The sequence below is a fragment of the Antennarius striatus genome, chromosome 16, assembly GCF_040054535.1.
Source record: "Antennarius striatus isolate MH-2024 chromosome 16, ASM4005453v1, whole genome shotgun sequence".
Taxonomy (NCBI): Eukaryota; Metazoa; Chordata; class Actinopteri; order Lophiiformes; family Antennariidae; genus Antennarius; species Antennarius striatus.
In genome coordinates this window covers 16,092,164-16,119,886 of record NC_090791.1, presented here as the reverse complement: position 1 = coordinate 16,119,886, position 27,723 = coordinate 16,092,164, and the positions used below count along the sequence as shown (strand labels likewise).

Below are 27,723 nucleotides of genomic sequence, written 5' to 3'. Positions count from 1 at the left end.
CTGAAGGCAAAAGCTGAAAGGAAAAGAAGATACAATCATACAACACAATTATGAGGCAAGTTGGAGAGTTGGTCGGGCTGCTGCACCATGGGTGCGCTTGCCACTGTGGGCCAACATCACTTAAAGGTCCTTAGACACATGCTTTTATGATTTGGGGGGGAAACCACAGTACCCTAGCAATAACCAATTCAGACACAGAGAAAACATGCAAACTCTACACAGGAAGGCCATCTTGGAAATGCTGGCGTTTGAACCCATGATCTTCCTGCTCTGAGGCAACCCTACCCTTGACCAATGAGGCTCAGTGGGAGGGTTAAAGGCTGAATTTGGATTGTGGTAGTTTTACGATAAATGATGAATTAAAAGAGTTTACTAAAGAGAAGACAATGGACATCACAGACTTTCTGTTTGTCCTCACAAAAACTTGATTTCTCCTTTAAGGCCTCCTTCATCTGTATATTGCTGAATTACCAGCCCCTGACATCCACCCATGGTAATGTATACCCAGACTGGGCCTATGGTCTGGGCTGGACCATGGCCTGCTTTACTGTAGTTCCAGTACCCATCTGGGCTGTTGTTAAGATCTGGACCAATAATGGCACATTCAAGGAGGTAAAAAGACCATCAGATCAGGCCGTTCCAAATTGCCCGTAGGAATGAGTGTGTGTGTGCCTGGTTGTATGTCTTTGTGTGTGGCTCCGCGGTGCACTGGCGTCGTGCCCGGAGTGTCCCCCGCCTCACGCCCTATGCTGCCGAGATAGGCTCCAGCTCCTCGTTACCCGCTGTGGCGGATATAGCGGTGGTAATCTGAAGATGACTGACTGACTGACTTCAGTTTAGAGTTTGGACATCTAGCGACTCATCTCAGGTGGCTTAATCTGAATCACATTCTGACGGAGTTATCCAACTAGTTATAATGTCCCGTTTTGGTTTACTGTGTGTATGGAAAAGTTAATCACACTACCAATGATTAAGCGCTAGCCGTCAAGTGGATTTTCCATATTATGTTAGCATTGAGCTAGCTGCCATTCGTTACTGTTAGACTGTACGGAATTAATAACAACTCTAGTTTATATTAATATGTCTTGCATTTACAAATGTATAAGGATCAGGGCCTGACATCCTGTTTTTGTATGTTTTATTTCAGTTTCACAGATCTTCTCAGTAAAATAACCTGTTGATCACTTTTGATATTGTTTACTTTTCCAAGTGCCATAATCGCACGATAATCTGATAATAAAAACATTTATACAATATCTCCAGTAGCTGCAGACATGAATCAATTATCCACGAAACCTTGGGAATTCTGAATACTATGGTTGAGCCGGATACTCGTTTCATACGAGTATCCGGTACGTATAACTTGTGATCAATCCATATCAATTTTAGACTTAAAATAATGTAGCGATTTAAGCCCCACCCATTTCGCATGAAACCACACACACTTCCGGTTTAAGCCCCGTCCATTCCGAGTACAGATACGGATACAGATAATTTAGTTGGTTGAACAGATACAGATACAGATAGTGGTGTACTCGCTCATCCCTGATAAATACTATGTTGTTTTCCGAAAATGATCTTACCTTCAAATATCTTTGGAAATCATCCTAGGTAAAGTGCTCAAGGCAGATTCTTGGATCTTTGGTCATTTTTACCCTTTCCTTACCATTTCCTTCCTGGCTTTCCAGAGGGTATTCTGAAGGATAGATCCTTGTCTTTGTGTCTGTGTCCTGTTGTGTTCACCTCACCTAACCATGTTCTTCATCGGGTTTATGGCTTCGGTGACCGCACTGTGTTCTAATGGCTGCCCTGACTAATGAAGTGAAGTATGTCGCCAATGACATATGACCCCCACGTGATCACTGGATGCGGAAGCTGCAGTGCAAATTTTAAAGTTTTCTGACCAAAGGGATGATGCTAGACATCTAAAAAAAAAATTTTCTTCTATTTTTCATAATGATAAACAAAATATATGTTACTTAAAAATGAGTTTACTGTCCCTTTAATTGGACCAATAAAATTGTTTTCTCTGCCATTTTACATGGTAACTCAGTGAGTGACAGGTGTCTAGCCAATAATACGATGAGGTTCACTGATGCTATGCAGCCAATCATAGCATTGACAGTGCTGCGTGTGCGCACTGCTATACGCCCCGTGCAGGTTAGCTGTGCAACGCAATGCTAACCCCTATCCCGGTGACTCGAACTGGCAGCGACACATCTACTCACAAAGCCAAAGTAAAAAAGAAATGTGGTTTTTTAAGATGGAATGACTGTCGGGGTGCTCCGCAGTACACTGGCGTCGTGCCTGGAGTGTCCCCCGCCTCGCGCCCTGAAACTGTCGGGATAGGCACCGGCTCCCCCGCGACCTGCGTTAGCGGATTAAGCGGGTTAGAAAATGACTGACCTGCTGTCGGGGTTTATGCAAATAAAAGAATAAACGGTGAAACTGCAAGAGATTCTTTCTTTTACGACTGAGAAACGTTAAAATAAGAAGCAGACAAAGCCACTAACTTGGACAAAGTGCCCAACCACGTGAAAAACAAGGTACAGTTTAAGACACATTTGTGCGTATTTTAGTGGGTAATCGAACCGCCAATCTTAGGAACACTGGATGACCCGCTCTACCGCCCGCTCTACCACTTCAGGAAAGGAACCAACACTTTCATAAGGCTGCTTTGTCCTGAAGGGAAAAAAGTGACTGCAGGTGGTGAGTTGACCAAATAGGACACTAATTCAGTAACTACATTATACGTAATTATAAGTCAAGTAATTACACAAAATTATGTTGATTTTATCAACTGATGATGCAGGTTTTACACTAACAAGGACCTTGTACTATACCAGGTCACAATCTAGGGTTATCATAGGCACTGTGACAACAATCCAAACCCCATTCCACACATAAGGAGTACATATACATACACACTAGCCAATCCCGCAGCCTCGATGGCAGTTGTAACTCCATACTTAGTAATGTACAGTATAAGGCCAAGAGACTGGACAAAGTGTTTTTAAACTGTTTTACAATGATCAAATTGAACAAACTAAGCTGGCAGCATCAGAAAACATACCCTAACAATTGAAATAACTTAAAAAGTCCATGTAAAAGTCCAGGTGTGAATAGTTAACACTTTTTCCACACATATCCTAAAATGTTGACAACACTTCTCTGGGACCAGTTCATGCAATCTATTTAGAGCAGTCTTGACTAATTCATGCATTAAGTTATAATCACTTTATGATGCATGCATCCTTTGATTTAATTTGTAATGCACATGGCGATAACAAACTTTTGTCAGAGTTAAGCTGATTTCCTGCCCAAAGATAAACACTAACTTCAAACAGGCCAGTTTTATCCGAACAAGAAATAGTTTACAAGCGTTTTGTTTGTTTTGTTTATTGTTTGCTTGTTTGTTTTTGAACTTTGGTATGTGGCTTCAGAGTCATTGTATATCAAATAGTGACAAATACTATTGTGTTAGTAGGTTTATTTTAGTTGCTGGTCTAAATGATCCGTGTGGCAAAAAAAGAGTTGTGATCATCAATTTAATTTTACTATTTATATTTTAATTCAATTTTATACTGTTTATATTTTAATTTTATGCTGTTTATATTTTAGTTATAGTTTAGTATATAAGTCCTGTTAATGCTGCATGTGTCTGTTATGTACAATTTCCTCCGGGATTATTAGAGTATCTATCCATCCATCCATCTATTCAGTCTGTGCCTGCATTGTTGATTCTGAAGACCCTGGAGACATTTCATTTAAACCGGTAACACAAGTTACCTGAATTCTGATTGGATAAAACCTCTCTAAAGTAAAAATAGAACACTGACCTAGTGTTGGCCCATGTCATATTTTATTCTAATCCTAGTGTTTATATATACTAATATGACATTTTAAAATTGATTAAAATATCATTAACTTTTATCATAAATATCATGATTTCTGGTTAGGCCACCAGAGAAGACCTTGCTCGCCCTGACTGCCCACCACTGTGTAATTGTTTCTGGTTTTAGGGAGTAGTACTTTTGTTTTTAGCATAGCAATTGATGGATTAACGATAGGATTTATAAAATAGTGTATTAGATTATTATGTATTATTAATACATCTAATTAATGTATTAGATGTATTAAATATATGTACTCTATCATTGTGTGTCAACTGGCTGTAAATTGGCGGCACTGTGGCCCAGTCGGGATGCTCTTGCCGCACAGCAAGGCGGTTCCCGCTCTGTGGAGAGTTTGCATGTTCTTCCCATATCTGCATGGTTTCTCTCTGGCTTCCTCCCACCCCTAAAAACATGTAAAACATGTGCTCCAGGTTAATTGGCCGTTCCAAATTGGCTGTAGTGTGTGAGTGTGCATGGTTGTCTGTCTTTGTGTGGCTCTGCGGCGCACTGGCGTCATTCCTGGAGTTTGCCCAGCCTCATGCCCTAAGCTAGGTGGGATAGGTTCCAACTTCCCGTGATCCGCTACGGCAGATAAAGCGGTTCGTAAGACGAATGAATGAATGAATGAATGAATGAATGAATGGCTGTAAAACACACACACACACACAAACACACACACACAAACTCTATCTGTCTATCGCATTCTACAATGCTCATCACCCTTAAAATCTCATACTGAAAATAATCCAAAATGATTTGCATGTAATGAAAAATGAAATGCATGTATTGTGTGACATTTCTTAACCTGCATTAAGTCAGAAATATTTATAAGACTACCTGTATTTTGATACTTCCTGCTCAGGATAACTTGTTTATTGTTCTTTATTAATAACATACTTCCTCACCCCACCCCCTGTCTTCATTACCATGTCAACAAAGACATATGTGAATATGACTGCCTTGGGTCAAAGAGTAAATTATGTGTAAATTTCAGTCTTGCTCTAGGCTGATGTGTATTCAGTTGTAGAACTGACAAAGGACTTCGGAGGTAGCGCAGTGATGGAGAACATCATTGCAAAAAGGGAGCAGTGGAAGAGGAAAAGGGAATATATTCTAACATCTGCAGGCAACGTGGTGGGTCTTGGCAACGTGTGGAGATTCCCTTACCTGTGCTTTAAAAATGGAGGAGGTGAGCTGGAAAATTTTTTATATCATCACACATTCCATGTGCATCACTCATGAGGTCTTGGCATGTAAAGATGAACATCTATCACTGACTTCTTCATGTTGAATAGTTGGATAAAACATAAAAATAACAAATCAAACAGTGCGTCTGAAAAAAGCTGAAGTTAAACAGAAACTGTGTCAATCTGAAGACATATGCTACACTTTCCCTTCTGCAGGAGAACATGGTTTAAATTAGATTACCGATGTATCAGATGTAATCCATAGCAGCATGAACTAACTTTTCCATTGAACAGTTACAAATGTTTATGAAAACGTATCACAACTCTTAATGAATTTACTGTTTTTAAAAATGTCAATGTTTTTTCTGATTATTTAGACCAGCAACTAAAAACAGTATTTTCCACACTATAAAGCGCACTGGATTACAAGGCGCACACAATAAAAATAAATAACATTTATTTGATAAACCGCAGCGACTGAGGTTGCGCAATCCGTCCACTAGATAGAGCCGCGCTGCTCAGACAGTCATGATTGCATTCATGACTTCCTGACTACCTTTGAATGGCCTTTATTGTTATGTCAATAAGCCATTCTGAGCCTCATCAAGGAAACCTGATCACTTGATCACTTTGCCATCTTAGAAAAAAGTCAATATTAAAAAACCTGACATTAAAAACTGGTTAAATGCATTACGAGTGCAGTCAGTGTGAACAGAGCGGATCTTTTCCTGATTTGAAGTTCGCAGCAGATATTTAAGCTCCGACGTTCCTCTTCGTTTATTAATTAAATATTGTTTCGATCAATCGGTAGTCCAGTCGGAAGTGAGGTGCTGCTATTTGCTGATGTGTGTCCTAAACAATTTTTTAACTAGTTTTTAATGTCAGGCTGCTAATTTACTGGCAAATATGACGCTGTTTTACTCCTAGAACTGACTTTAACATCGGTGTCTCACCGCCGTGAATCTCACAGCACGTCGCTGCAGACAGAATACCTGAATGCGCCCCTCCGCCACCCCCCCAGAGCTATCAACTACATTTGTAAATCAAATGCAGTACAGTAGACACCTTCATCTAGCAGTGACTCTGCTCTTGAAATTTCAGAAAAGGCTGGAAGTTCAGCTTTGAGGATCTTTCATTCACCTTTATGCCAGTTTCTCCGTGTGTTTCCACAGACTAATAGAATGGACCGTCACTAGACTCCAGCACAATGGCATTTTTAATACCAATTAAGTTTAAAGTGGGTTATTTCCGACGCCAAATAGTTAGGAAATACTGAGATCAGTCAGTCAGTCAAACTTTATTAATAGAATTGTTGAAAGTTCCTTATGTTTTGCTACGTAATCACCGGTGCTCCTACAGTCTGCTCTACCGTCTGAGAGCAGCTCAGTCAGAGCCAGGACTTCGGTGACACTCCTTGACTACCGTTGTTAGGGGGCGTGGGCCTGAGTGCCTTGTGAGGGAGCTCCTCTGGTGGCGGAGTGCGGTATGACTGGCGGCCAGACTGCCGGCTTTTTTTCAGCCATCATGTTTTTAACCAATATTAATATGAGTATTAATTCATATATAAGACGCACCGGATTATAAGGCGCACTACGGGTTTATGAGAAAATTTTAGGCTTTTAGGTGCGCCTTATAGTGCGGAAAATAAAGTAACTAAAATAAACCTACTAACACAATAGTATTTTCTATCATTTACTATACAATACGTCAGAAGTCATATACAAAAATTAACAAACAACAAACCTAAACAAACAAAAAAAAACTGTTTCTCAATTACGTTGTCTTAGACTGGGGCATTTACAGCTTAGTGTTTATTGTTAAATGTAACAATAAACAAAACATTTATGTTTCTTCAATAAATTTATTTCCTCTAACATGAGCAACACCGAACCACCATTTCAGCACCCCCCCTGTCATGTATGTGTGTTATACTGGAAGCCACCAGTAGGTGAGGCTGTAACACTAAGAGCATTATGGTTGACAGGTACCGAGGGGAGTTAAATAAAAACATTATTATGTTGTAACTCACGCTGCCTCACGGTCTGATATATAACATGGTGTCAGAAATTGTCTAAAAAGACGGAAAGATGGACCACCAAAGACCTCCGGGGACATTAAATTTAGACGGCAATCTTGCAGAAAGTTGGAGAGTATGGATACAAAAGTTCGAGATTTACCTCATTGCAAGCGGAATCTCCGAGAAGTCGGAAAAAGTACAGTGCGCCACATTTCTTCACGTCGGAGGAGACGATGCCCTCAAGGTATTCAATACTTTTGAGTTCAATGAAGATGTCGATGGACTGGAAGGCTTAAAAGAGCTGTTCAGAATATACTGTGAACCGTGAAAAAATGTGACATACCAGAGACATTTGTTTAATACCAGAGTGCAAGGCAATGCTGAATCCATTGATGCTTACGTCACAGATCTTAAAAATAAAGCAAGAGACAGTGAATTTGGAGACCTAACAGAGTCACACATCACAGACAGAGTCGTCTGTGGTGTTACAAATGATCAGATCCGAGGCAGATTGCTGAGATAGCCCGAGCTAACGCTACAAAGAGCTGTTGATATTTGCCGCGCAGCAGAAGTTAGCCGAAGCCAGCTTAAAAAGCTACATGAAGAGAATGAGGTGCAAGTTCAAACAATACACAGGCAAAAGAAGGACAGGCCACAAACTCAAACAAAGAAGGAAAGATCACATGCAGGATGCGGAAGATGCGGGTATAAACATGAATCAAGACAATGCCCAGTATATGGTCAAACCTGCAACAAATTTCACAGTAAAAATCACTACGTCAAAATGTGCATGAGTCGCGGACAGACTAATAACCGCCGGAAAATACAAGGTGTAGAATGTGACATGGCAAGTAATGACGAAAATGACATGTTCATTGGGATAGTACATGTTAAAGAAAAAGACAAGCATGTGAACAAAGTGGCTGTAAAAAGTGGCAGGGATGTCTGGAAAGAGACTGTAAATGTCAACGACCAGCAAATAACTGTGATGATAGATATAGGTGCTGACTGTAACATCATGTCCAAGAGTGAATTAGAAAAGCTGAAACTGAGTGATGACAAACTGCAAAAGTCAAGCTTCACGCTACTGGGCGTTTTCGGACAGAAAGAGAAGCCACTGGGGCAGAAGACCATTAAATGCTCATACAAAGACAGGCAGTATGAGATAATATTTAAAGTGATAAAGCAAGGAGTAAGAGCAATACTGGGAGGCGAGTCTAGTGTTGAGCTGGGGATGGTGAAAAGGATCTATGAAGTGTCAAGAAAAACATAGACAGACATCTTGTGTGAATACGAAGATTTATTCACAGGACTAGGCTGTGTGCCTGGAAGTCACCATATTCAAGTAGATCCTGAAGTTTCATCAGTGATACATCCGCCAAGGAAAGTTCCAGTCACTTTAAAAAAAGACATTGAGAAAGAACTGAAACGAATGGAAAGCCTTGATGTCATAGAGAGACAAACAGAGCCCACAGATTGGGTGAGCAGCATGGTGACCGTGGTGAAACCACACAAAATTAGAATATGTCTTGATCCGTAAGATTTGAATAAGGCGATAAGAAGAGAACACTATCCTCTCAAGACATTGGAGGAAGTAGTAGCAGAAATGCCTAACGCAAAGGTTTTCACTGTTTTGGATGCCAATCATGGCTACTGGCAATTCGAGTTGGATGACAAGACCTCCAAACTCTGCACTTTCAACTCACCGCTAGGAAGGTACAGATTTAAGAGACTTCCTTTTGGCATATCCTCAGCACCAGAAGTCTTTCAGATGTGCTTGGAACAACTTCTAGAAGAACTTGAAGGAGTGGTGAATGTCGTTGATGATATTCTGGTGTGGGGTGAAGACCAAGAGTCACATGACGACAGATTGAGGAAGCTGCTGGACAGACTGAGAAGCATCAACATGAAACTCAACAGGGACAAATGCAAAATTGGACTCAATTAAATCAGCTACATCGGACATGTATTGAGCAAAGATGGACTGAAACCAGACATGGAAAAATTGAGAGCCATACAAGGAATACCAGAGCCACAGGACAAAACAGAACTGCAGAGGTTCTTGGGAATGGTGCAATATGTCGCCAAATTCATCCCAAATCTCTCAGAAGAGTCTGCACCACTCAGGAAGCTACTGGAAAGAGAAACTATCTGGCACTGGGAACACGAACAAAAAAAAGCTTCTCAAGACTCAAGGAACTTGTGAGTAACACACCAGTACTGACATATTATGACGTTGAAAAGCCTGTCACACTCTCGGTCGATGCGAGCACAAGTGGTCTGGGAGCAGTAATCTTACAAGAAGGACATCCAATAGCATATGGCTCCAGGTCACTAACAGATTGTGAAAAATGATATGCCCAAATTGAAAAGGAGCTGCTTGCTATTGTTTTTGGCTGTGAAAGATTTCACCAATACCTGTATGGGAGATCTGTGCAGGTTGAATCGGATCACAAACCCTTAGAGACAATCTTTAAAAAGTCTTCACAAGGCACCAGCCAGGCTGCAGAGGATGTTAATGAGGCTTCAAAATACAGCCTACAAGTGACTTACAAACCTGGTAAAGAAATGCACATTGCAGATGCATTAAGCAGAGCCAGTTTGAAAGATCTCCCAGATCTCCCAGGAGAAGGAGTTTGAGGTGAGCTACATAGCCCAACAGCTACCAGTGTTGAAAGAGAAGCTGGATCAGTTCAAAGAGGCCACACGACAGGATGAGACGCTGAGACTGCTTATAGCTGCAATTCAGAATGGATGGCCTGAGTCACAGAGACAAGTTCCAGAGGAACTACAACAGTACTGGACATTCAGGGAGGAGTTTGCATACTCTGATGGACTTGTGTTCAAGAATTCAAAACTGATTGTGCCAGCAAAGATGAGACAAGAGCTGTTGGAGAAAATTCATGAATCTCACATGGGAATTGTGAAAAGTAAGGAAAGGGCCAGAGATATCCTGTTCTGGCCAGGGATGACCAAAGAGATTGAGGATTTGATACAGAAATGTGCAGTGTGCAACAAACACAGAAATCAAAATCCAAGAGAGCCCTTGATATCCCATCCAGTCCCAGAGAGAGCTTGGTCAAAGGTGGGAATGGATTTATTCCATTTCAATAATGCTGAATATATTCTCTGTGTGGACTACTTTTCCAAGTACCCTGAAATCATAAAACTATGCGATACAACAAGCAAGCACATCATAACTGCTTTGAAATCTGTTTTTGCTAGACATGGTGTGCCTGATGAACTCTTCTCTGACAATGGAAGGCAACTAGTCAGTGAAGAAATGCGGTAGTTTGCAACAAGCAAAACATTCTCCTAACACGACCCCTGAACATTGAAAGAAAATAAATTGAACGAACGTATTTATTCAGCACATCTACAAGTACCAGTACTGTTTTCAATGATCAACCCACAAAATCACCTCGTTTGGCAGAAAAAACAGAGTAGAGGAGCAACACATTAACATTTATATTTGGATTTGTTTACAGAGTTAACACAAGTCTTGAGATCTTCTGAAAATAAGACATTTTTCATAGATTAAAATTGCAAATAAAAAATGAAATCTTTGACCAAGAGATTCACCATGAGAGCTGGGTACTTTAATAAATACAAACCAAATCAAAGAATCTTAATGTGTGGAATGAGGTTGGGATTGTTGTCCTGTGCCTGGTGATATTAAACCTCCAATTCTGGTTGACAAAATCAACATAATTTTGGGTAACTACTGGGCTGAGTGTCCAGGCTGTGAAAATGAGTCAACACCAGTACTCACCCTTTCTCTTTCAAGGCAATATAGCCTGATGAAAGTGTTGGTTCCTTTTCTCTGCATGTGTGGTTATTGTGTTGAGTAAAGTTGGTTAGAGGATGTGACTGCCTCGACGTGTGTTCCAGGTTTTTCATTGTCTGTGTCTCATTGGGCTGCAAACCTGGGGATTGGTCGCCACTTAAGAATCCTTTGGAGCATGGTCAGTTGATACCACAGCAAATAAAAATCAATCAGAAAAGTGCAGTTGTCCCTCGCTATAATGTGGTTCACTGTTTGCTCTGTATTTTTTTAGTGCAATTTTGCAGGCTTCTTTTTAACAGCACATGGTGTTCTGTGTCCTGATTGCTGTAGACCCTTGTCAATCAATTTCCTGTGTGCCATGTCCCCTGTACAATACAGAATGCCTTCAGCTTCCCAAATTTACATAAATCTTGTATGTATGACTCTGAAGTGCAGTGCTGTATGCTGATAAGATTTCTCCCCAACAAACCCCACAATGTTGACGAAACATTCTGCACCATCAAAGACACCTGCGGTAGGTGAAAGTTGAGGTAGCAAAGGCTAAACAAGGGGCTTATCATGACTTGTATGCTAGGTTGAACAGTAAGGAGGGAGAGACTGATCTATACCGGTTGGCAAGACAGAGAGACAGAGTTGGGAAGGACGTGCAGCAGGTTAGGGTGATTAAGGATAGGGACGGAAGTCTATTGACAGGTGCCAATAGTGTGATGGGAAGATGGAAAGAGTACTTTGAAGAGCTGATGAACGTGGAAGATGAGAGAGAACAAAGACTAGAAGAGGTGACTGTTGTGAACCAGGAAGTAGCAAAGATTAGTCAGGATGAAGTGAGGAGGGCATTGAAGAGGATGAAGAGTGGAAAGGCAGTCGGTCCTGATGATATACCTGTAGAGGTTTGGAAGTGTCTAGGAGAGGTGGCAGTAGAGTTTCTGACTGGGACAGGATCTTAGATAGTGAGAAGATGCCTGAGGAATGGAGGAGAATTGTGCTGGTGCCCATTTTTAAGAACAAGGGAGATGTGCAGAGTTGTGGCAACTACAGAGGAATGAAGCTGATGAGCCATACAATTAAGTTATGGGAAAGAGTAGTGGAAGCTAGACTAAGGGCAGAAGTGAACATTTGTGAGCAGCAGTATGGTTTCATGCCAAAGAAGAGTACTACAGATGCAGTATTTGCTTTGAGGATGTTGATAGAGAAGTACAGAGAAGGCCAGAGGGAGCTGCATTGTGTTTTTGTAGATCTGGAGAAAACTTATGACAGGGCGCCCAGAGAGGAACTGTCGTATTGTAAGAAGAAGTCTGGAGTGGCAGAGAAGTATGTTAGAGCTGTGCAGGACATGTATAAGGACTGTAAGACAGTGGTGAGGTGTGCTGTAGGTGTGACAGAGGAGGTCAAAGTGGAGGTGGGAGTGCATCAGGGATCAGCTCTGCGCCCATTCTTGTTCGCTATGGTGATGGACAGGCTGACAGACGAGGTTAGACAGGAATCTCCATGGACTATGATGTTTGCAGATGACATTGTGATCTGCAGTGAGAGCAGGGAACAGGTGGACGAGAAGCTAGAGAGGTGGAGGTTTGTCCTGGAAAGGAGAGGAATGAAGGTTAGCCGCAGTAAGACAGAGTACATGTGTGTGAATGAGAGGGACCCAAGTGGAAGAGTGAGGTTACAGGGAGAAGAGATCAAGAAGGTGGGATTTTAAGTATTTAGGGTCAACAGTCCAGAGCAATGGACAGTGTGGAAAAGAGGTGAAGAAATGTGTACAGGCAGGATGGAACAGGAGGAGGAAAGTGTCAGCTAAATGAAAGGAAAGGTGTACAAAACTGTGGTGAGACCAGCGATGTTGTTTGGTCTAGAGACAGTGTCACTGAGGAAATGACAGGAGACAGAGCTGGAGGTAGCAGAGATGAAGATGCTGAGGTTCTCTCTGGGAGTGACCAGGAAGGATAGGATCAGGAATGAGTACATCAGAGGGACAGCACATGTTGGAGGTTTTGGACATAAAGTCAGAGAGGCCAGACTGAGATGGTTTGGACATGTCCAGAGGAAAGATACTGAATATATTGGTAGAAGGATACTGAGTTTTGAACTGCCAGGCAGGAGGCCTAGAGGAAGACCAAGGAGGAGGTTTATGGATGTAGTGAAAGATGACATGAAGGTAGTTGGTGTGAGAGAAGAGGATGCAAAGAACAGGGCTAGATGGAGGCAACTGATTTGCTGTGGCGACCCCTGACGGGAAAAGCCGAAAGGAAAAGAAGAAGAAGTTAACTTAATGAAAAAGCAAACAGTAGTTTCATAGTGTTGGTATTGAATGGAGTAATGTGGAGTCCATTGTCAATGAAATGTCATCTCAGTTGTCTCAGCCACTGGTGCTTGCTTTTTTGGGTATTATCTTTGTCATCTGCGTTGCACTGACATCGTGCCCGGATTGTACCCTGCCTCATGCCGCTGGAATAGGCGCCACAAACCCTGCGACCCATGACAGTAGAAGAAGCAGGTACTGATGTTGAGTGAATGAATATGTTTGTTATGCCATCAATAAACATACTTATGCAGGTAATTGAAGCCCGTAGAGTCCATGCACTGATCTCCATACATTTAGATAATGAGTTCCATTACCATGGAGAGGGCCAGCAGTGAAATAGTGAAACCTGCCATAATACCTTTCTCCAGCAGCTGCCATGTGATGGCAGTGCCCTGCATGGAACTGGAAGTCCTTAAAGCATGTGTTGAAGAGCCTTATAATGTTCCCAGGAGACCTGAAAGAAGTTTAATGCTCCCTACAACACCACAAGGGACTAACCCAAGTCGATTTGCAAGATCAAGGAATGATTTTTTTGTCCTTCTTGGCAGTCTGAATTTATGATGAGCCATACTCCACACAGCCTCAGAACCATATTCCTGCCTTCTGTATTGCTGTATATTGATGACAGTGTTTCTCTGCAAGACACTCAGATTTTTTTGCACCACAGTGCCAGAAAATATCCTTATTTAGCAGGTTGATTTAGCAAATCTGACCTATGACTGAGGAGTTTTCTTCCTTGAGGGTTGATATGCCCTCTATCCTTCACCCTGCTATTGGAACATTTCCCTTCTCCCATGCCGCTCATCAGTTTCCATCGGTGTGGGACGATGCCTGGGGATTTTATCATATAGCTGGGATGCCATTTGGTCCTAGGGCCAATGTTGTCTTGCCTGTTTAACTGTGTTAACCATTTTGTTCCTTGATGGGGATCTTGTTTCCATTTCCATGATATTGAGGTGGACTGGTGGCAGGTCAACATCATGTTTCTTGATCAGCATATATTCTATAAGAAGAAAACAGAGACAATGGTGAAACATTGGGAGTTGGATAAATTCAGGCAGCACACACGATTGTGGTAGTTCGGGGAGAAAGAGTGTCGGGATTATGGAAAAAGATGACGGATATCATGGAGAGGAAGAACAGATGGAGCTTCGAATCGCATCCCCTTCACTGCAACCCTTGGACCCCAGAAAACTTTAGTGGAACTCATTAGGTTAATTTTAGCTGTGACAGCAAAAAATAAAAATAAAAAATATATATTTGTCAAATGTAGATTTTGAACACAATTATACAGTACAGGCCAAAAGTTTGGACACACCTTCTCATTCGATGTGTTTTCTTTATTTTCATGACTATTTACATTTTAGATTCTCACTGAATGCATCAAAGTTATGAATTAACACATGTAGAGTTATGTACTGGACTTAACAAAAAAAAGTTAATGACTGAAAACATGTTTTGTATTCTGGTTTCTTCAAAGTAGAAACTGGAATACACTGCCAAATCTAAAATCGCTGGCAGTATGGGGATCTATGTTCTGAAAACAGCTGGCAGCCAATGAGGTGGTCTCCTCTTTCACCAGCTTTTCCAGCTCCTAGATTTAAGCCTAGCTGCTTGGCCCTAACAGCTAATCAGGTCTTATCTGCTTCCTCGCTATGATGATTAATCTGTCTGCTCCGCAGCTGTAGATGATATCTGCCATTCTATCCAGTTTTGCCTTCAACAATCTTTTTAGATCAAATCTTTGCTTCCTTTGTCTCAAAGTACAGACTTCATTCTGCTGGAATTAATGTAAATCTCGCAAAATATTTTAACATGTTCAATCAAGGTCGTAAACAGGTGATGTTAAGATCATTTTCAGTTTTTATATGAGACATTTAGAAACAAATGTATAAATAAAAGTCTAAGTGTGTCTTGTAAATGGAGAACACACATCGGAAGGCAACTGATAGTACTTCTCTAGCCATAGAAACATGTTATGAAGCCGTTTTTATGACTGGTCTGGGAGAAGTGAGATAAATACTGATTGGAAACGAAGGAAACATGAATATATTTTTGTTCATCCGGAGCGTACAATCATTTGTGTTGGAGAATCCCCTCTCCCCTTTCAATATATAGGTGACACAGAGAATAGATAAATGAAAACACTACTTGTTTATTGAAAGTTCATTTTTGTAAATAAAGAATACATAATTTGACACATTTGTGTTAATATAGCAGTTGTAATTGTTGTGCTCTACATCTCTTTATGACTGGGCTGCTCCAAATATTGAGGTGTATTTATTTTTGTGTGCAGGTGCCTTCCTTTTGCCTTACTGTTTTTTTGCTGTGCTCTGTGGACTGCCGATGTTTCTGCTCGAGACTGTGATTGGTCAGTATGCACAGGAGAGCTCCATGACCTGCTGGATCAAGTTCTGCCCACTAGCACAAGGTAATCAGATTATTTTTCCTTGAATTCTTGATAAGGGTTCTCTTGGAAATTATATTCCTAATCTTTTGTATGAGATTTTCTACATTAAATAAATATTAATTATAAGTAAGAAAATAGTCACTTTTCACAAACATGTATCAAATTATTAATTTCAAATATTGAATGAATGTACGGTATGTATATGTAGTGTGTCTGTGTTTTTATATACAGTATGCTGAGCATTTAAACTGAAGACATTTTATCAACTACGCCTGAAAACTAAATGCGTTGGGTTAATGTTGGAGACAAATACATGAAATAAAAATAACCTGCTTTTGATGAGGTGTTGAATTTGGAAGTGAGCATATTTAGTCTGCAATAATTTATTTTCAAACAAATGCATTAACAAATGTAGGATAGCTGCACCATAATTATCAGTCCTCAAAGAGTTGTGGATGTTCTCTCCCTCTAGGGACTGGCTATTCGCTCACTATTGTCCAGATGATTTCCAGAATGTATACCCTAATCCTGGCCTGGGCACTTCTTTACTTCATCTACTCTTTCAGAGACCCACTGCCCTGGGCAACCTGCAGCAATCCCTGGAACACAGGTCAGGTTCTTAAAACACCATGCTATGCTTACAGTATGTCACAACAGAATTTGGTGTTCCGGTGTAATATATAAATAAAAACGTGATCTGCCTTATAGGGCGGTTGAGCATGCAGCATCTAGTGTACAAATTAACTGCATATTTGTAATATTAATATATGCATATATCCCTCAAAACATCCACATATTTTCTCTTAAAGTCATAAATCAAATATTTCTTATGTGTAATAATTTATTATTGGCTGTGATTCATTTGTGATCTTGTGAGAGAAAATGTGTGTTAGAAGAGAGTCAAGTCATCCAAACCAATATTTAAACCACATATCCATTTTATTGTGAGGATTTTCTTCTTCTTTTCCTTTCCGTTTTTCCCTTCAGGGGTCGCCACAGCGAAACAGTTGCACATGTACTCTCTGAACTTTAATAAATTGTCTTACATCAACAGAGAAATGCATTGACATCACCTCTGCAAACATGACTGGAAATCAAAGTGATAACCTGACAGCAAAGTGGACATCCGGAAATCTCACCATGTCTTCAGTTTCCGAGTTCTGGGAGTGAGTCAGTGTTACTACATCAAACTAAAAAAAACTACAATATAAAAAATGATCAAACTGAAAGATAAACTACAATACTAATAATAAGCATGGGGTTGTGTTTATCCGAAACTTTCATTTGGATAATAAAGGTTTTTCAAAATTAACAGATCTTGTTTGTCAAATCAACTCAGTCGGATAGTTCTACTTTGTTTTTATTTTATTTTCAGTCAGACGATCATAAAGCAATGAAAGAATAAGCAATGAAAGAATAGAGATATTGATTTACTTGACAGTCTTCTTTTTCATTACAGGTTAACTTTCTTTTTTGGAAAAAAAGTATCCGAGAAACATGCTTTTTTTTAAAAAAAAAAATCTTTACAGTTAATGACTGCACAATTCTAAAATTGCTCTCTTTTGTGTTGTTTTGTGTCATGAAAACTGTATAAAGTAATGATATCAAGATTATTCAGGACAAAGTGGTTTCAAACAACTGAAATGCCTGAGATAGAAACAGTTTAGTCTTCCTAACTCATTTTTGACTGAAACATGCAAATATTGCCTTGATTTAAAATATTTCAATTTTGCAGTGTACAACAACAGAGGCAGCAAATAAGGTTATTTCTTGTAGCTCCTTATGCAACTAATCATCACTGCATCTGGTGGTCCCACACAGGAGACAGGTGCTATCTATGTCTGAAGGACTAGAGGTAATTGGTACAGTACAATGGGAGCTGCTGTTGTGTCAACTCGTCTGTTGGGTGAGCTGCTATTTCTGCATCTGGAAAGGAGTCCGCTCTACAGGAAAGGTCAGGGGAAATAAATTTTTACATGGTCATGCACATAAAGTAAATGGATAAGACGTCAGAATAACACGACTGCCACATATTGGTCATATAAGAAGCAATTTGATAGCTGTGTAATTTTGAATATAACTACACTGACATTCACATCTTTTATGATTGATTGTTATTATGTTTGTTATCTTTTATCTTTTGTGATTGCTTAGGCCCCGTCCACACGATAACGGATGTTCCAAAATCGCAACTTTTTAAAAACGCTGGCCGAGGTGGATTTATTTAAAAACGCTGGGTCTGCGTTGTCGTGTGGACGGCGTATCCGCGACTTTTTAAAAACGCTGACGTCTTGCCTGCGACGAAAACAGCTGTGATGTCATATTTATGGGCCCGTGTGTTTTGACAACAAAACACGGAGGATTCCTATTGGATAAAATTTGACTCAATACTGCCACCACATGGTTTGGCATGCTTATAGGCGTCTTTGAAAACGCACTGGTGCGTTTACGTGTGGACAGAGATTTTTTTTTAAAAATGCTGTCGTGTGGACGCAAATCGTTTTCGATGCTTTTATAAAAAGTTCCGTTTTTAAAAAAATCCGTTATGGTGTGGACGGGGCCTTAGTTTCTTTGAACATTTACTCCTATTCAATGGAGTAACAACAATATGATGTTTGTATAACCTAGTGCAGTGATTTGATATAGCCTCCCACATACTAAGCAATCACTAAATTCCAGGTGGTGTATGTCACGGCTCTGTTCCCCTATCTGATGCTAGCCATCTTGATGGTCAGGGGAGTGACTTTGCCTGGAGCTTGGCAAGGTGTTGTCTATTACCTTTATCCAGATCTGTCTCGTCTGACTGACCTTCAGGTGAGAACTAATGTTTTTAATCAATTAAAAAAAAAAGAAAATCAAAATTTCTGTGCCGCCTGGTACCTAATGTCTCGCAATCAGGTACCGGGTCTAAGGATGCTTTATTTTGAAAAGTGACATCTGTGCGGAATGACGCACAGACGAATGGGTGCGTCTGTCCCGCTTGACAGTTCTTGGTCACGTTACAGGTTTCTGGCCGTTGCCCCTAAAATTTAGCGCCCACAAAAAAAAAGGCTGTGTTTTTGTTGTGCTCAACTGCCAGTTCACACTCAACATTTTGGCCTACACAGGTCTTGAACTGGCCACCTTCCAGTCCCAGTCCAAGACATTGTAGACTGATCCACTGCTGCCTCTGTACGCTCTGGAAGTAGGAAAATCAGCTTTGGGATTTTTTTCCCCACACTTTCTCAAGTCTGTTGTGGAATCTGTTCCTCCATTGTGTCTGTCAGTGTAGCAGTTATTGTCTCTGCTATTGTGTATATTCAGCGTTCTGCTCAGTGACAGCGTAGACTATGATGGTTGATGAGGGTCTTCATTTTAACACAAATGAAAAGTAACAGATACATCACCCAAACTTTCCAGGTTTGCTAGTGAAGATGTGTCTCTCATGTATTCAGTCTAACCAAGACTTTTGCAGGTGTTGCAGGTACCAGGATGTGGCACCCAACAACAGATATATGATACCTGGAAAACAGGTTGAAATGTTATAAATGAAGGAGACAGTGGATTAGTGTAGCGTTTTCACCGAAGCTCCTTCTCGGTTATCTTTTATTCACAATCATTCACATTTCACAATAAATTCCCTCTCTAACCAATACTGTCTGCATTTGTCCTTTAATTTGAATTATTTTACCCAGCATCCATAACACTGTATCTTTCACTGTCTATCTAGACATTCACATTTACATGTTCATAGAACATTCATTATCAGTCCAAAATACATCCAATATATCATACTGGTTCACAAGACATTTCAACAATAAACACGTGGGGAGACGCCATTTTAACGAGACCCAGTACACACAGTAACAGAAGTTCTGGAATCTCTACTAGCTTGTTTTATACATAAATTCGACCCAAATCAATGCACAAACGTTACCAAAAGCGACATAAACATCAGGTGATATCTTTGTGTGGTTGTGAAGGATTACCCACCTGGAAAACAGGTTGAAATGTTATAAATGAAGGAGACAGTGGAGTAGTGTAGCGTTTTCACCGAAGCTCCTTCTCGGTTATGAAGGGAGCCTGGCTAGCGTGCACGTCATACGGACAGGTACAGGTTTAACCTGTGATCCCACCACTGCCCCCTGGTGACCAAAGTTGTATTGTTTTTGGGATGAAGAAATAAATTAAATCACACAAACTGGGTCTTAGAAGAATAAATAAAACAGACACTTTCACAACTTTAGACACAAATAAAATAATCACACTAATGTGATGATACACTTAGTGGGCATCACACAGGCAGCACTACCCAGCGTAATTATCTGTCTCTTTCTGCACCCTTTTCCCACTGCCAAAGTCTTGACATAAATGTTTTTCTCTTAATCAGATTTTTTTTTTTTGCTCCAAGTGAACAGGTTTAACATTCATATTAATTTTACAATGTAGATAGGTTAGTGGTGTGAGCACACACCTCATGTACAGTGCATAGCAACCTGGGTTCACTTATTACCCATGTCCCAAATCTTTTGAGCAAGAGATTCGCTAGAAAAATAAAATTTCAAAAAGCTCGTACTTCAGTCCTGATGACTTGATTACATGCAATTTCTCATCTTTGTTAATTAGGTGTGGTTGGACGCTTGTACTCAGGTAGTGTTCTCATATGGTGTTGTTGGAGGAACACTAATCACACTGGGAAGCTACAACAAAGTCACGAACAACTGTTACAAGTAAGTCAGAAGATCAGTAGACAAGACATTATGGATGATTTGTTTTTAAGGTTTTTTCCAACGCTGTGAAAATAGGGTTGATTAGGGTACCTTGACTGCTGCATCATATGTTGCTCCTTATTTGCATAGATCAACCTCCGGTGATTAATATCAGTTCATTCAAAAATAAGATACAATTTCTATCTCCTTCTCTCTCTTATTGCATCTGCTGAGTTTACAAAGGTACATGTAAACCATTATATATTACATCAGTTAAAAAATAATAGACTCCCAATGAACTTCACGATAACTTTGTGTGTGTGTGTGTGTGTGTGTGTGTGTGTGTGTGTGTGTGTGTGTGTGTGTGTGTGTGTGTGTGTGTGTGTGTGTGTGTGTGTGTGTGTGTGTGTGTGTGTGTGTGTGTGTGTGTGTGTGTGTCTGTGTGTCTGTGTGTGTGTGTGTGTGTCTGTGTGTCTGTGTGTGTGTGTGTGTGTGTGTCTAGGGACAGTCTGTGGCTATGTCTGCTCAATGGTTGCACCAGCTTTGTTGCTGGGTTTGCAGTTTTCTCTGTTCTGGGCTTCATGGCAGAGAAGCAGGGACTCCCTGTTGACAAGGTCGTTCAGTCAGGTGTGATTTTAAGCTGATATGATATCTAGTATGTTATATATGAGAATCAAATCTACTTTTACAGCTTTGTTTAAAAATGACAAAAAATAAAAGTGAACTGTTATTCTGACCTCCAGGTGCTGGGCTGGCGTTCATCGCTTTCCCTCAGGCTATCGCCATGATGCCCCTGCCTCAACTGTGGGCTGTCTGCTTCTTTATTATGCTCTTTATGTTGGGGCTGGACACAGTGGTAATGTGCTGTTAGTCAGGAAGGACCAGCCATTAATATGCTTTCTTATATCTTTTTTCCTATTAACTTGTAAATCGGGATATTGTGTTTTATTAACAGGCACCCCAAATCAGATCTTTTCCTTTATTTTGTGGGCAAAATTTTTAAACTGAATGGCAGCAAAAATCACATTTTTCTATTTTTCCCCTTTGGTAAAGGGGTCCTATTATGAAAAACTGAAAAACAAATTTTTCAGGGCTTTACATATACATATACATACATATATATATATATATATATATATATATATATATATATATATATATATATATATATTTACATATACATATACATATACATATACATATACATATACATATATATATATATGTATATGTGTATATATATACATATATATATACACACACACACACACACACACACACAGGCACATTTTTATTGTATTTACAGTTGCTTTTGAGTATAAGTTAAGTGGTATATTGATAAATACTTTATTGATGGTGAGGGGGGGATCGCTTTTTGGATCAGTTGTATTGCTCAACAAAAAAAAACCCTAAATGCCTGAACAAGGAGGTTTTAAGAATGAAAATCTAAAAAGAAATTGTAATAAATAGACAATAGATTAGAGAATAAAAATGTATACACAGGTACAGTATGTACACTTTTTAATGTCCTAGCTTTCATTCGTCCTCCTCCACCTCACTGTGACGTTGAGTTAGTAGAAGGAGATAGTTTAGGGATGGCGTTCCACAGCCAAAGATAGATAGATAGATAGATAGATAGATAGATAGATAGATAGATAGATAGATAGATAGATAGATAGATAGATAGATAGATAGATAGATAGATAGATAGATAGATAGATAGATAGATAGATAGATAGATAGATAGATAGATAGATAGATAGATAGATAGATAGATAGATAGATAGATAGATAGATAGATAGATAGATACTTTATTAATCCCGGAGGAAATTGCATATATCCACTGCTCAGGCATTGCATAACAAATAATACTGGATAAACACCAGGAGAAAAGGAAACACTGACATCACAGGACATACCACAAGACATACATTACACTAACAGACAGGCACGTGCAGCACTAACAGGACTTATATACTAAACTATAACTAAAATATAAACAGTATAAAATTTAAAAATATTACAGTATTAAAATATAAACAGTTTAAAATAAAATCTAAACAGTATAAAATTGAATTAAAATATAAAACAGTATAAAAATAAATAAATTATATATATATATATATATATATATATATATATATATATATACAACAGTATAAAATTAAATTTAAATTAAATTAAATTAAATCCATATTCAACCCCGTGCTGACCTCACCACCTCCCCCCCACTCCTCCTGAGAGAGTCATTGTACCCCCTGATGGCACGGGGCACGAAGGAGGACCTCAGCCTCTCTGTGGAGGCGCTGTGTGACAGCAGTCTGCCGCTGAAGGTGCTTCTCTGCTGGGAGAAGGTGGTGTGTAGGGGGTGCCTGGTGTTGTTCATGATGGCCTTAATTTTAGACATGGTCCTGCTCTCCAGAAGCGTCTCCACAGAGTCCAGGCTCAGCCCGACCACTGAGCCCGCTCTGCGGATGAGTCTGTTCAGACGGTCCATATCTCTTTTCCTGGCCCCCCCACCCCAACACACAATGGCGTATGACAGCACACTGGAGACTACGGACTGATAGAACATGAGAAGGAGCTTAGGACAGATGTTGAAGGAGGCCAGCCTCCTTAGGAAGTACATCCTGCTCTGCCCCTTCTTGTACACACAGTTGGAGTTGAGTGACCAGTCCAGTCTGCTGTCTAGCTGCAGTCCCAGGTACTTATAGTTTTCTACCACCTCCACCTCACTGCCTTTGATGATCACCGGCTGTGGAGAGGGAGGTGCCCGCCGGAAATCCAGAACCATCTCCTTTGTCTTGGAGACGTTGAGCTGGAGCTGGTTCTGTTGGCACCACTCCACGAAGTCAGCCACCAATGCCCTGTACCCCCCCTCATCACCCTCCCGGATACAAGCCACTATCGCGGTGTCATCGGAGTACTTCTGTATGTGGCATGTATCCGAGTTGTGCCTGAAACTTCACAAATACAAGGAAAAGCACATATATTTCAGCTTACCTCTCTGGTAACGTCCTATGTTTTATTTGACTGCATTAGCTTAGCTCCCCAGTCTCTGTTAGGCAGACATCTGTCATTGTCTATGATGATTGTTGGGAAACAAAACTTTAATTACCTCCAGTCCGTAATCATCTGTTGTCGTCTCTACCGATTTCTGTCCCGTTTACAAACATTGTGTGTTTTTCTCCAAAAATCCACAAATATTTTCCGCTATATATTTACAGGCAGGTCTTAGTTCAATCAGCCATCTTGTGTTTACACAATTGGCCATGAGTCACGTTCAACTGACTGAGAAAGTAGCTCTATGCTTAACGTCTTTTTGTCTATATCATGCTACTGTTATGTGTATTTATGAAATTATTGTGAGCAAATGATATACTGAATTTCCATCGGGATTAATAAATGATCTATCTATCTATCCATCCATCCAACAAGCTGTTTGTATGCCTTTGCAAAAGCGGTCAGGGTACACTGTAGGTCCTCTTCCGAGAGGACCTACAATGCACACTGACTGCACGCTAAATAATGGTCACTGAATGGTGGGGCTGCAGCGTCTCTGGTAGGCCATTAGTCTTTAAGCAAAAATGCAATGAGAACACCAAGAGAGCAAGCAGTGGTAATGGTAGTAAGACTTAACCTTTGGGAGTCAAGATTTTAATAATGCTGTAACCTAAAAGACGATAGCCATGAATCCCACAAACATGAGAAACAGAACATCAGGCAGGACAGAGGGGAACAATAAATGAGCTAAATAATGACAATTTGTCTTGACATCTTTCATTCTGAAAAATTAAAGCAATTATATACGATAGTAATGAGAACTCAGCCAGCATCGTTACTCAGCAGGTTTGAGGATTTGTAAGTAATTTATGTCTGTGTTTTCTTGTGTGTATTAGTTTGCAGGTTTGGAAACCATAACAGCATCTGTGATTGACATGTTCCCAAAACAAATGCGCAGACCTTGGCGCAGAGAAATCTTCCTCATCATCTTCTGCTCAGTCTTCTTCCTAATACAGATCATTTTCACCACTCAGGTACTACACCACCTTGTGTAGACTTATCAAATACAACAGAAATCAATATATTCCATTCTAGAGCAGCATTTCAGGTGGCACAGCATTCTGTATGTGAATCTGTTATGTGTTGAACAGGGAGGCATATACCTGTTCCAGCTGATCGACTACTATGCTGTAAATGGAGCAGGTGTATTGTTTTTGTGTCTGATCGAATGTGTGGCAGTTGGCTGGGCTTTTGGTAAGTGCTATTGTTGAAAATTATTGTATTTCCTGTCATTTACCAAATGAGCTCTTCAAAGGTTTTTCATGTACTGTAATGCTTTCATCCGTTTTGATTATCTCTTAATGCATATATAAAATTAACAGTTACATTTTTAAGCAATAATTTCAACAACTTTTGCGAGACTGGAGAAATACAACCACATCTTCTGTCAAGAACTGATTGATGGCCTTGCCTTCCCCATGAACCTTCATTTAGATATTTTATATAACATGATGTCACCCATCCCTTCCCCACACATTCCCCACCAACACCGCTCCAACAATCTAGCAAATGACTTCAACATCTTTCATAACCTGACATTATGTCAGAGCAGCGCTCTGAATGTTGTAACTACACTGCCCTCTACTGACTGGGGCAAGTTGAGTCTTTTAACAAAGCATTGTCTGGACCTGCAGGAAGATAAAAGAGATCTGTTTTTTTATCATGGCCACACTCCAAACATGTAAAACTAAACCCTAGTCAACCCTTACAGTGCTATTTAGATATCCACACAGGTGGCCTTTGGTAAATGGTTCTTACAAGCCAGGCCTCATACAATAGAAGGACAGAAGGATGCTTTTGTCTAGGAGGCCTTCTACTCAACTTGTGTGATGCTCCTGAAGATGCCCTCTGGCCTGTTTGTTTTAAGGTTGGAAGCAATGAGGGATAAGAGTGGAGAAATTTCAAATCTTTTCTCTAGTGTCCACCACCTTCACTTTAAAATGTAACTTGTGGTGTGAAAAAGTGTTTGCTCCTTATTCTAATCTCTAATCTATGTATCTATCTGTCTCCCTGCCTGCCTTTCTGTCGGTCTGGCTGGCTGTCTGACTGGCTGGCTAGCTAGACAAACAGACAGCTAGATGTCAAGGTGTGATGGATGTCATGGTGAGATGGAGGGTCTGTGTCCCATTATATCTGGTGTAAACGTTATACAACATTTCAGAAATAGGACTAAGATCATAGATCATAAAGACAATAACAATGGTAAAATATGGCAGTAGTATGATGGTCTGGGGCTGTTTTGCTGCTTTAGGACCCACAAGACTTACTGTAATAAATGGAAACAAGAATTCCACTGTAGGTTTGGATTTTCCCCAATGACAATGAAAATATTAATTTAAAAACTCCTTATGTGTTTATTTTTGCTATCTTTGACAAGTATTTAAATTTGTTTGTTTCTCTGAAACAATTACCTTCAATGAACATGAAAATAAATAGGAAACAAGGAAGGGGAAAACACTTTTCACACCACTGTATGTCTATCTTTGGCGCAATTTGACCCTAGGTGTCAGTACAGTGATGCTGTCCTCTGGCATATACAGTAATAGTCTTCACAATTAGGTTGTCTTGTTGGTTAAATCTTAAATCTATGTGGAGATGACCAACATACTCCACAACCTACTTTATATTTAGTGTAATTACCGAAAGCAGGAGATTGTAGTACAAGCTACAACTTTGCAGCTCTTACATTTTTTAAGTTTTACATATTTAAGTGTGCTCATCATACAGGTGCTGAGCAGATGTGTGATGTAGTTGAACGTATGACAGGACAAAGACCGTGTGTTCTATTCAAACTGTGCTGGCGCTACATCACCCCACTAATCTGCACGGTAAGCTACAAACTACAGAAAGACTCAACAGCATGTTTGTCATGTGTACAAGTGTCTCAATCATTCCTAATTTAGACAGTCATTAGCAAACAACAATGACAAAAAGCTTCTATAGTACAGTACATCAGGATTCATATTTTGACTTTCGTCCTGCTCTTAGGCGTAGATTATTCCAGGTATCATAATTTTTGAACCAGAAAGATTTAGTTATCTCTAACTAAATCTTAGTTAGTTACTTTTTTAGTTTAGTTATTAATTTATTTTGTTTTTTTAATTGTACCTGACATTTGGTTAAAATCATATTTGTGGAAAAACTGACATGTGAAAGATGAATGTCACAATGTTAAAATGATTTGTCTCAAGTTCTCATCACCTCTTCACTGTTCAAAGAGCCTCGCTCCCAAATGAAACTGCCGTCATGACTTAATCAGCCCAATCCTGTTTTTTGTCCTACTCCTACACTTCATAGTTTCGATGGGTAATGGGACGGCACTGCAGATATTTACTCCCCTATAAATAGGACAACCCAACAAGACCATGATAACAAATCACCAGTCATTGATGGTCTTAATAACAGATGAGTCTAACATGTTGATTATACAATGGTACTTTGGTTATGGTAATTTCTTTTCTGTAGGCTTGGATTGAAGCTTAGAGACCATATTCAATCAAAACAGACGAAATATATTAAATTTTAACAGCGGAATGCATAAATCAGCCTTAAAACAGTGTTATAACTGTATCTATTTAGCAAGAGACCACAAAATCTATAAGTATTGTTAAGTCTGCTATGTCAACAATACATATCTGAAATTGCAGTAGAATCCGATGAAACCAATATTTCATTCAGCGCCTCGCTGTGTGGCGACAGCGCTACCCACTGCACCATCGTACTGCCCGAAGCCAATACTTGTGTATTTTAAATCTCTGACACCTTACCCTGCACTGGTGTGTGAACAAGACAGACCTAACATTGACTGATGAGGCTCAGTGACTGGGTTAAAGGTTGAATTGTGATTGTGATAGTTTTATGACAAATAAGTTATGAAGAAAATTTTTTACTGCAAAGTAGACAGGAGACTTCACAGACCTACTCTTTGTCCTTAACAAGAACTTGACTTTTCCTCTGATATTCTTTCAAGGCCTGCTTCATCTGCACATTCCTGAATTACCAGCCCCTGACATCCAGTCATGGTTACGTATACCCAGACTGGGCCTATGGTCTGGGCTGGACCATGTCCTGTTTCACTGTAGTCCCAGTACCCATCTGGGCTGTTGTAAAGATCTGGACTATTAATGGCACTTTCAAGGAGGTAAAAACACCTACTTTACTTGGGTGTTTTCATGTGATTATTCATATTTCTGATTGGCTATTTGTCTCTTTACTCTGTCCTGGATACACTCAGCGTCTGTTGGTTCTGTGGTATCCTGCTCGTGATCCTGCCAACTCGGAGACCAATGAGGACAATCTCCTGAATGAACCAGAGATGAAAATAACCTCAGTCTCTTTTCCTGACACAAATTACAATGAAAATGAAATGAACTGA

At 40.0% G+C, this 27,723-nt stretch overlaps 1 protein-coding gene across 1 annotated transcript; it reads left to right on the top strand.

Moving 5' to 3' along the window:
- The first annotated feature begins 4,955 nt into the window (after positions 1–4,955).
- Positions 4,956–27,723, top strand: LOC137609380 (sodium- and chloride-dependent GABA transporter 3-like). The gene is made up of 14 exons (XM_068336368.1): positions 4,956–5,085; positions 15,483–15,617; positions 16,069–16,206; positions 16,651–16,762; positions 17,418–17,550; positions 18,276–18,410; positions 20,202–20,305; positions 20,787–20,911; positions 21,028–21,140; positions 24,185–24,322; positions 24,440–24,542; positions 26,076–26,176; positions 27,319–27,489; positions 27,583–27,723. Exons 1-14 carry the CDS (start codon positions 4,956–4,958, stop codon positions 27,721–27,723), a joined length of 1,779 nt encoding a protein of 592 aa, XP_068192469.1.

What these genes read in the sequence shown, in the direction of transcription:
- LOC137609380 (XM_068336368.1), top strand. Translation starts at nt 4,956, where the DNA reads ATGGAGAACATCATTGCAAAAAGGGAGCAGTGGAAGAGGAAAAGGGAA. An exon ending in TGACAAGGTCGTTCAGTCAG is followed by an intron (nt 20,912 to 21,027) that starts GTGTGATTTTAA and finishes TCTGACCTCCAG; the next exon opens with GTGCTGGGCTGGCGTTCATC. An exon ending in TCACCCCACTAATCTGCACG is followed by an intron (nt 26,177 to 27,318) that starts GTAAGCTACAAA and finishes TATTCTTTCAAG; the next exon opens with GCCTGCTTCATCTGCACATT.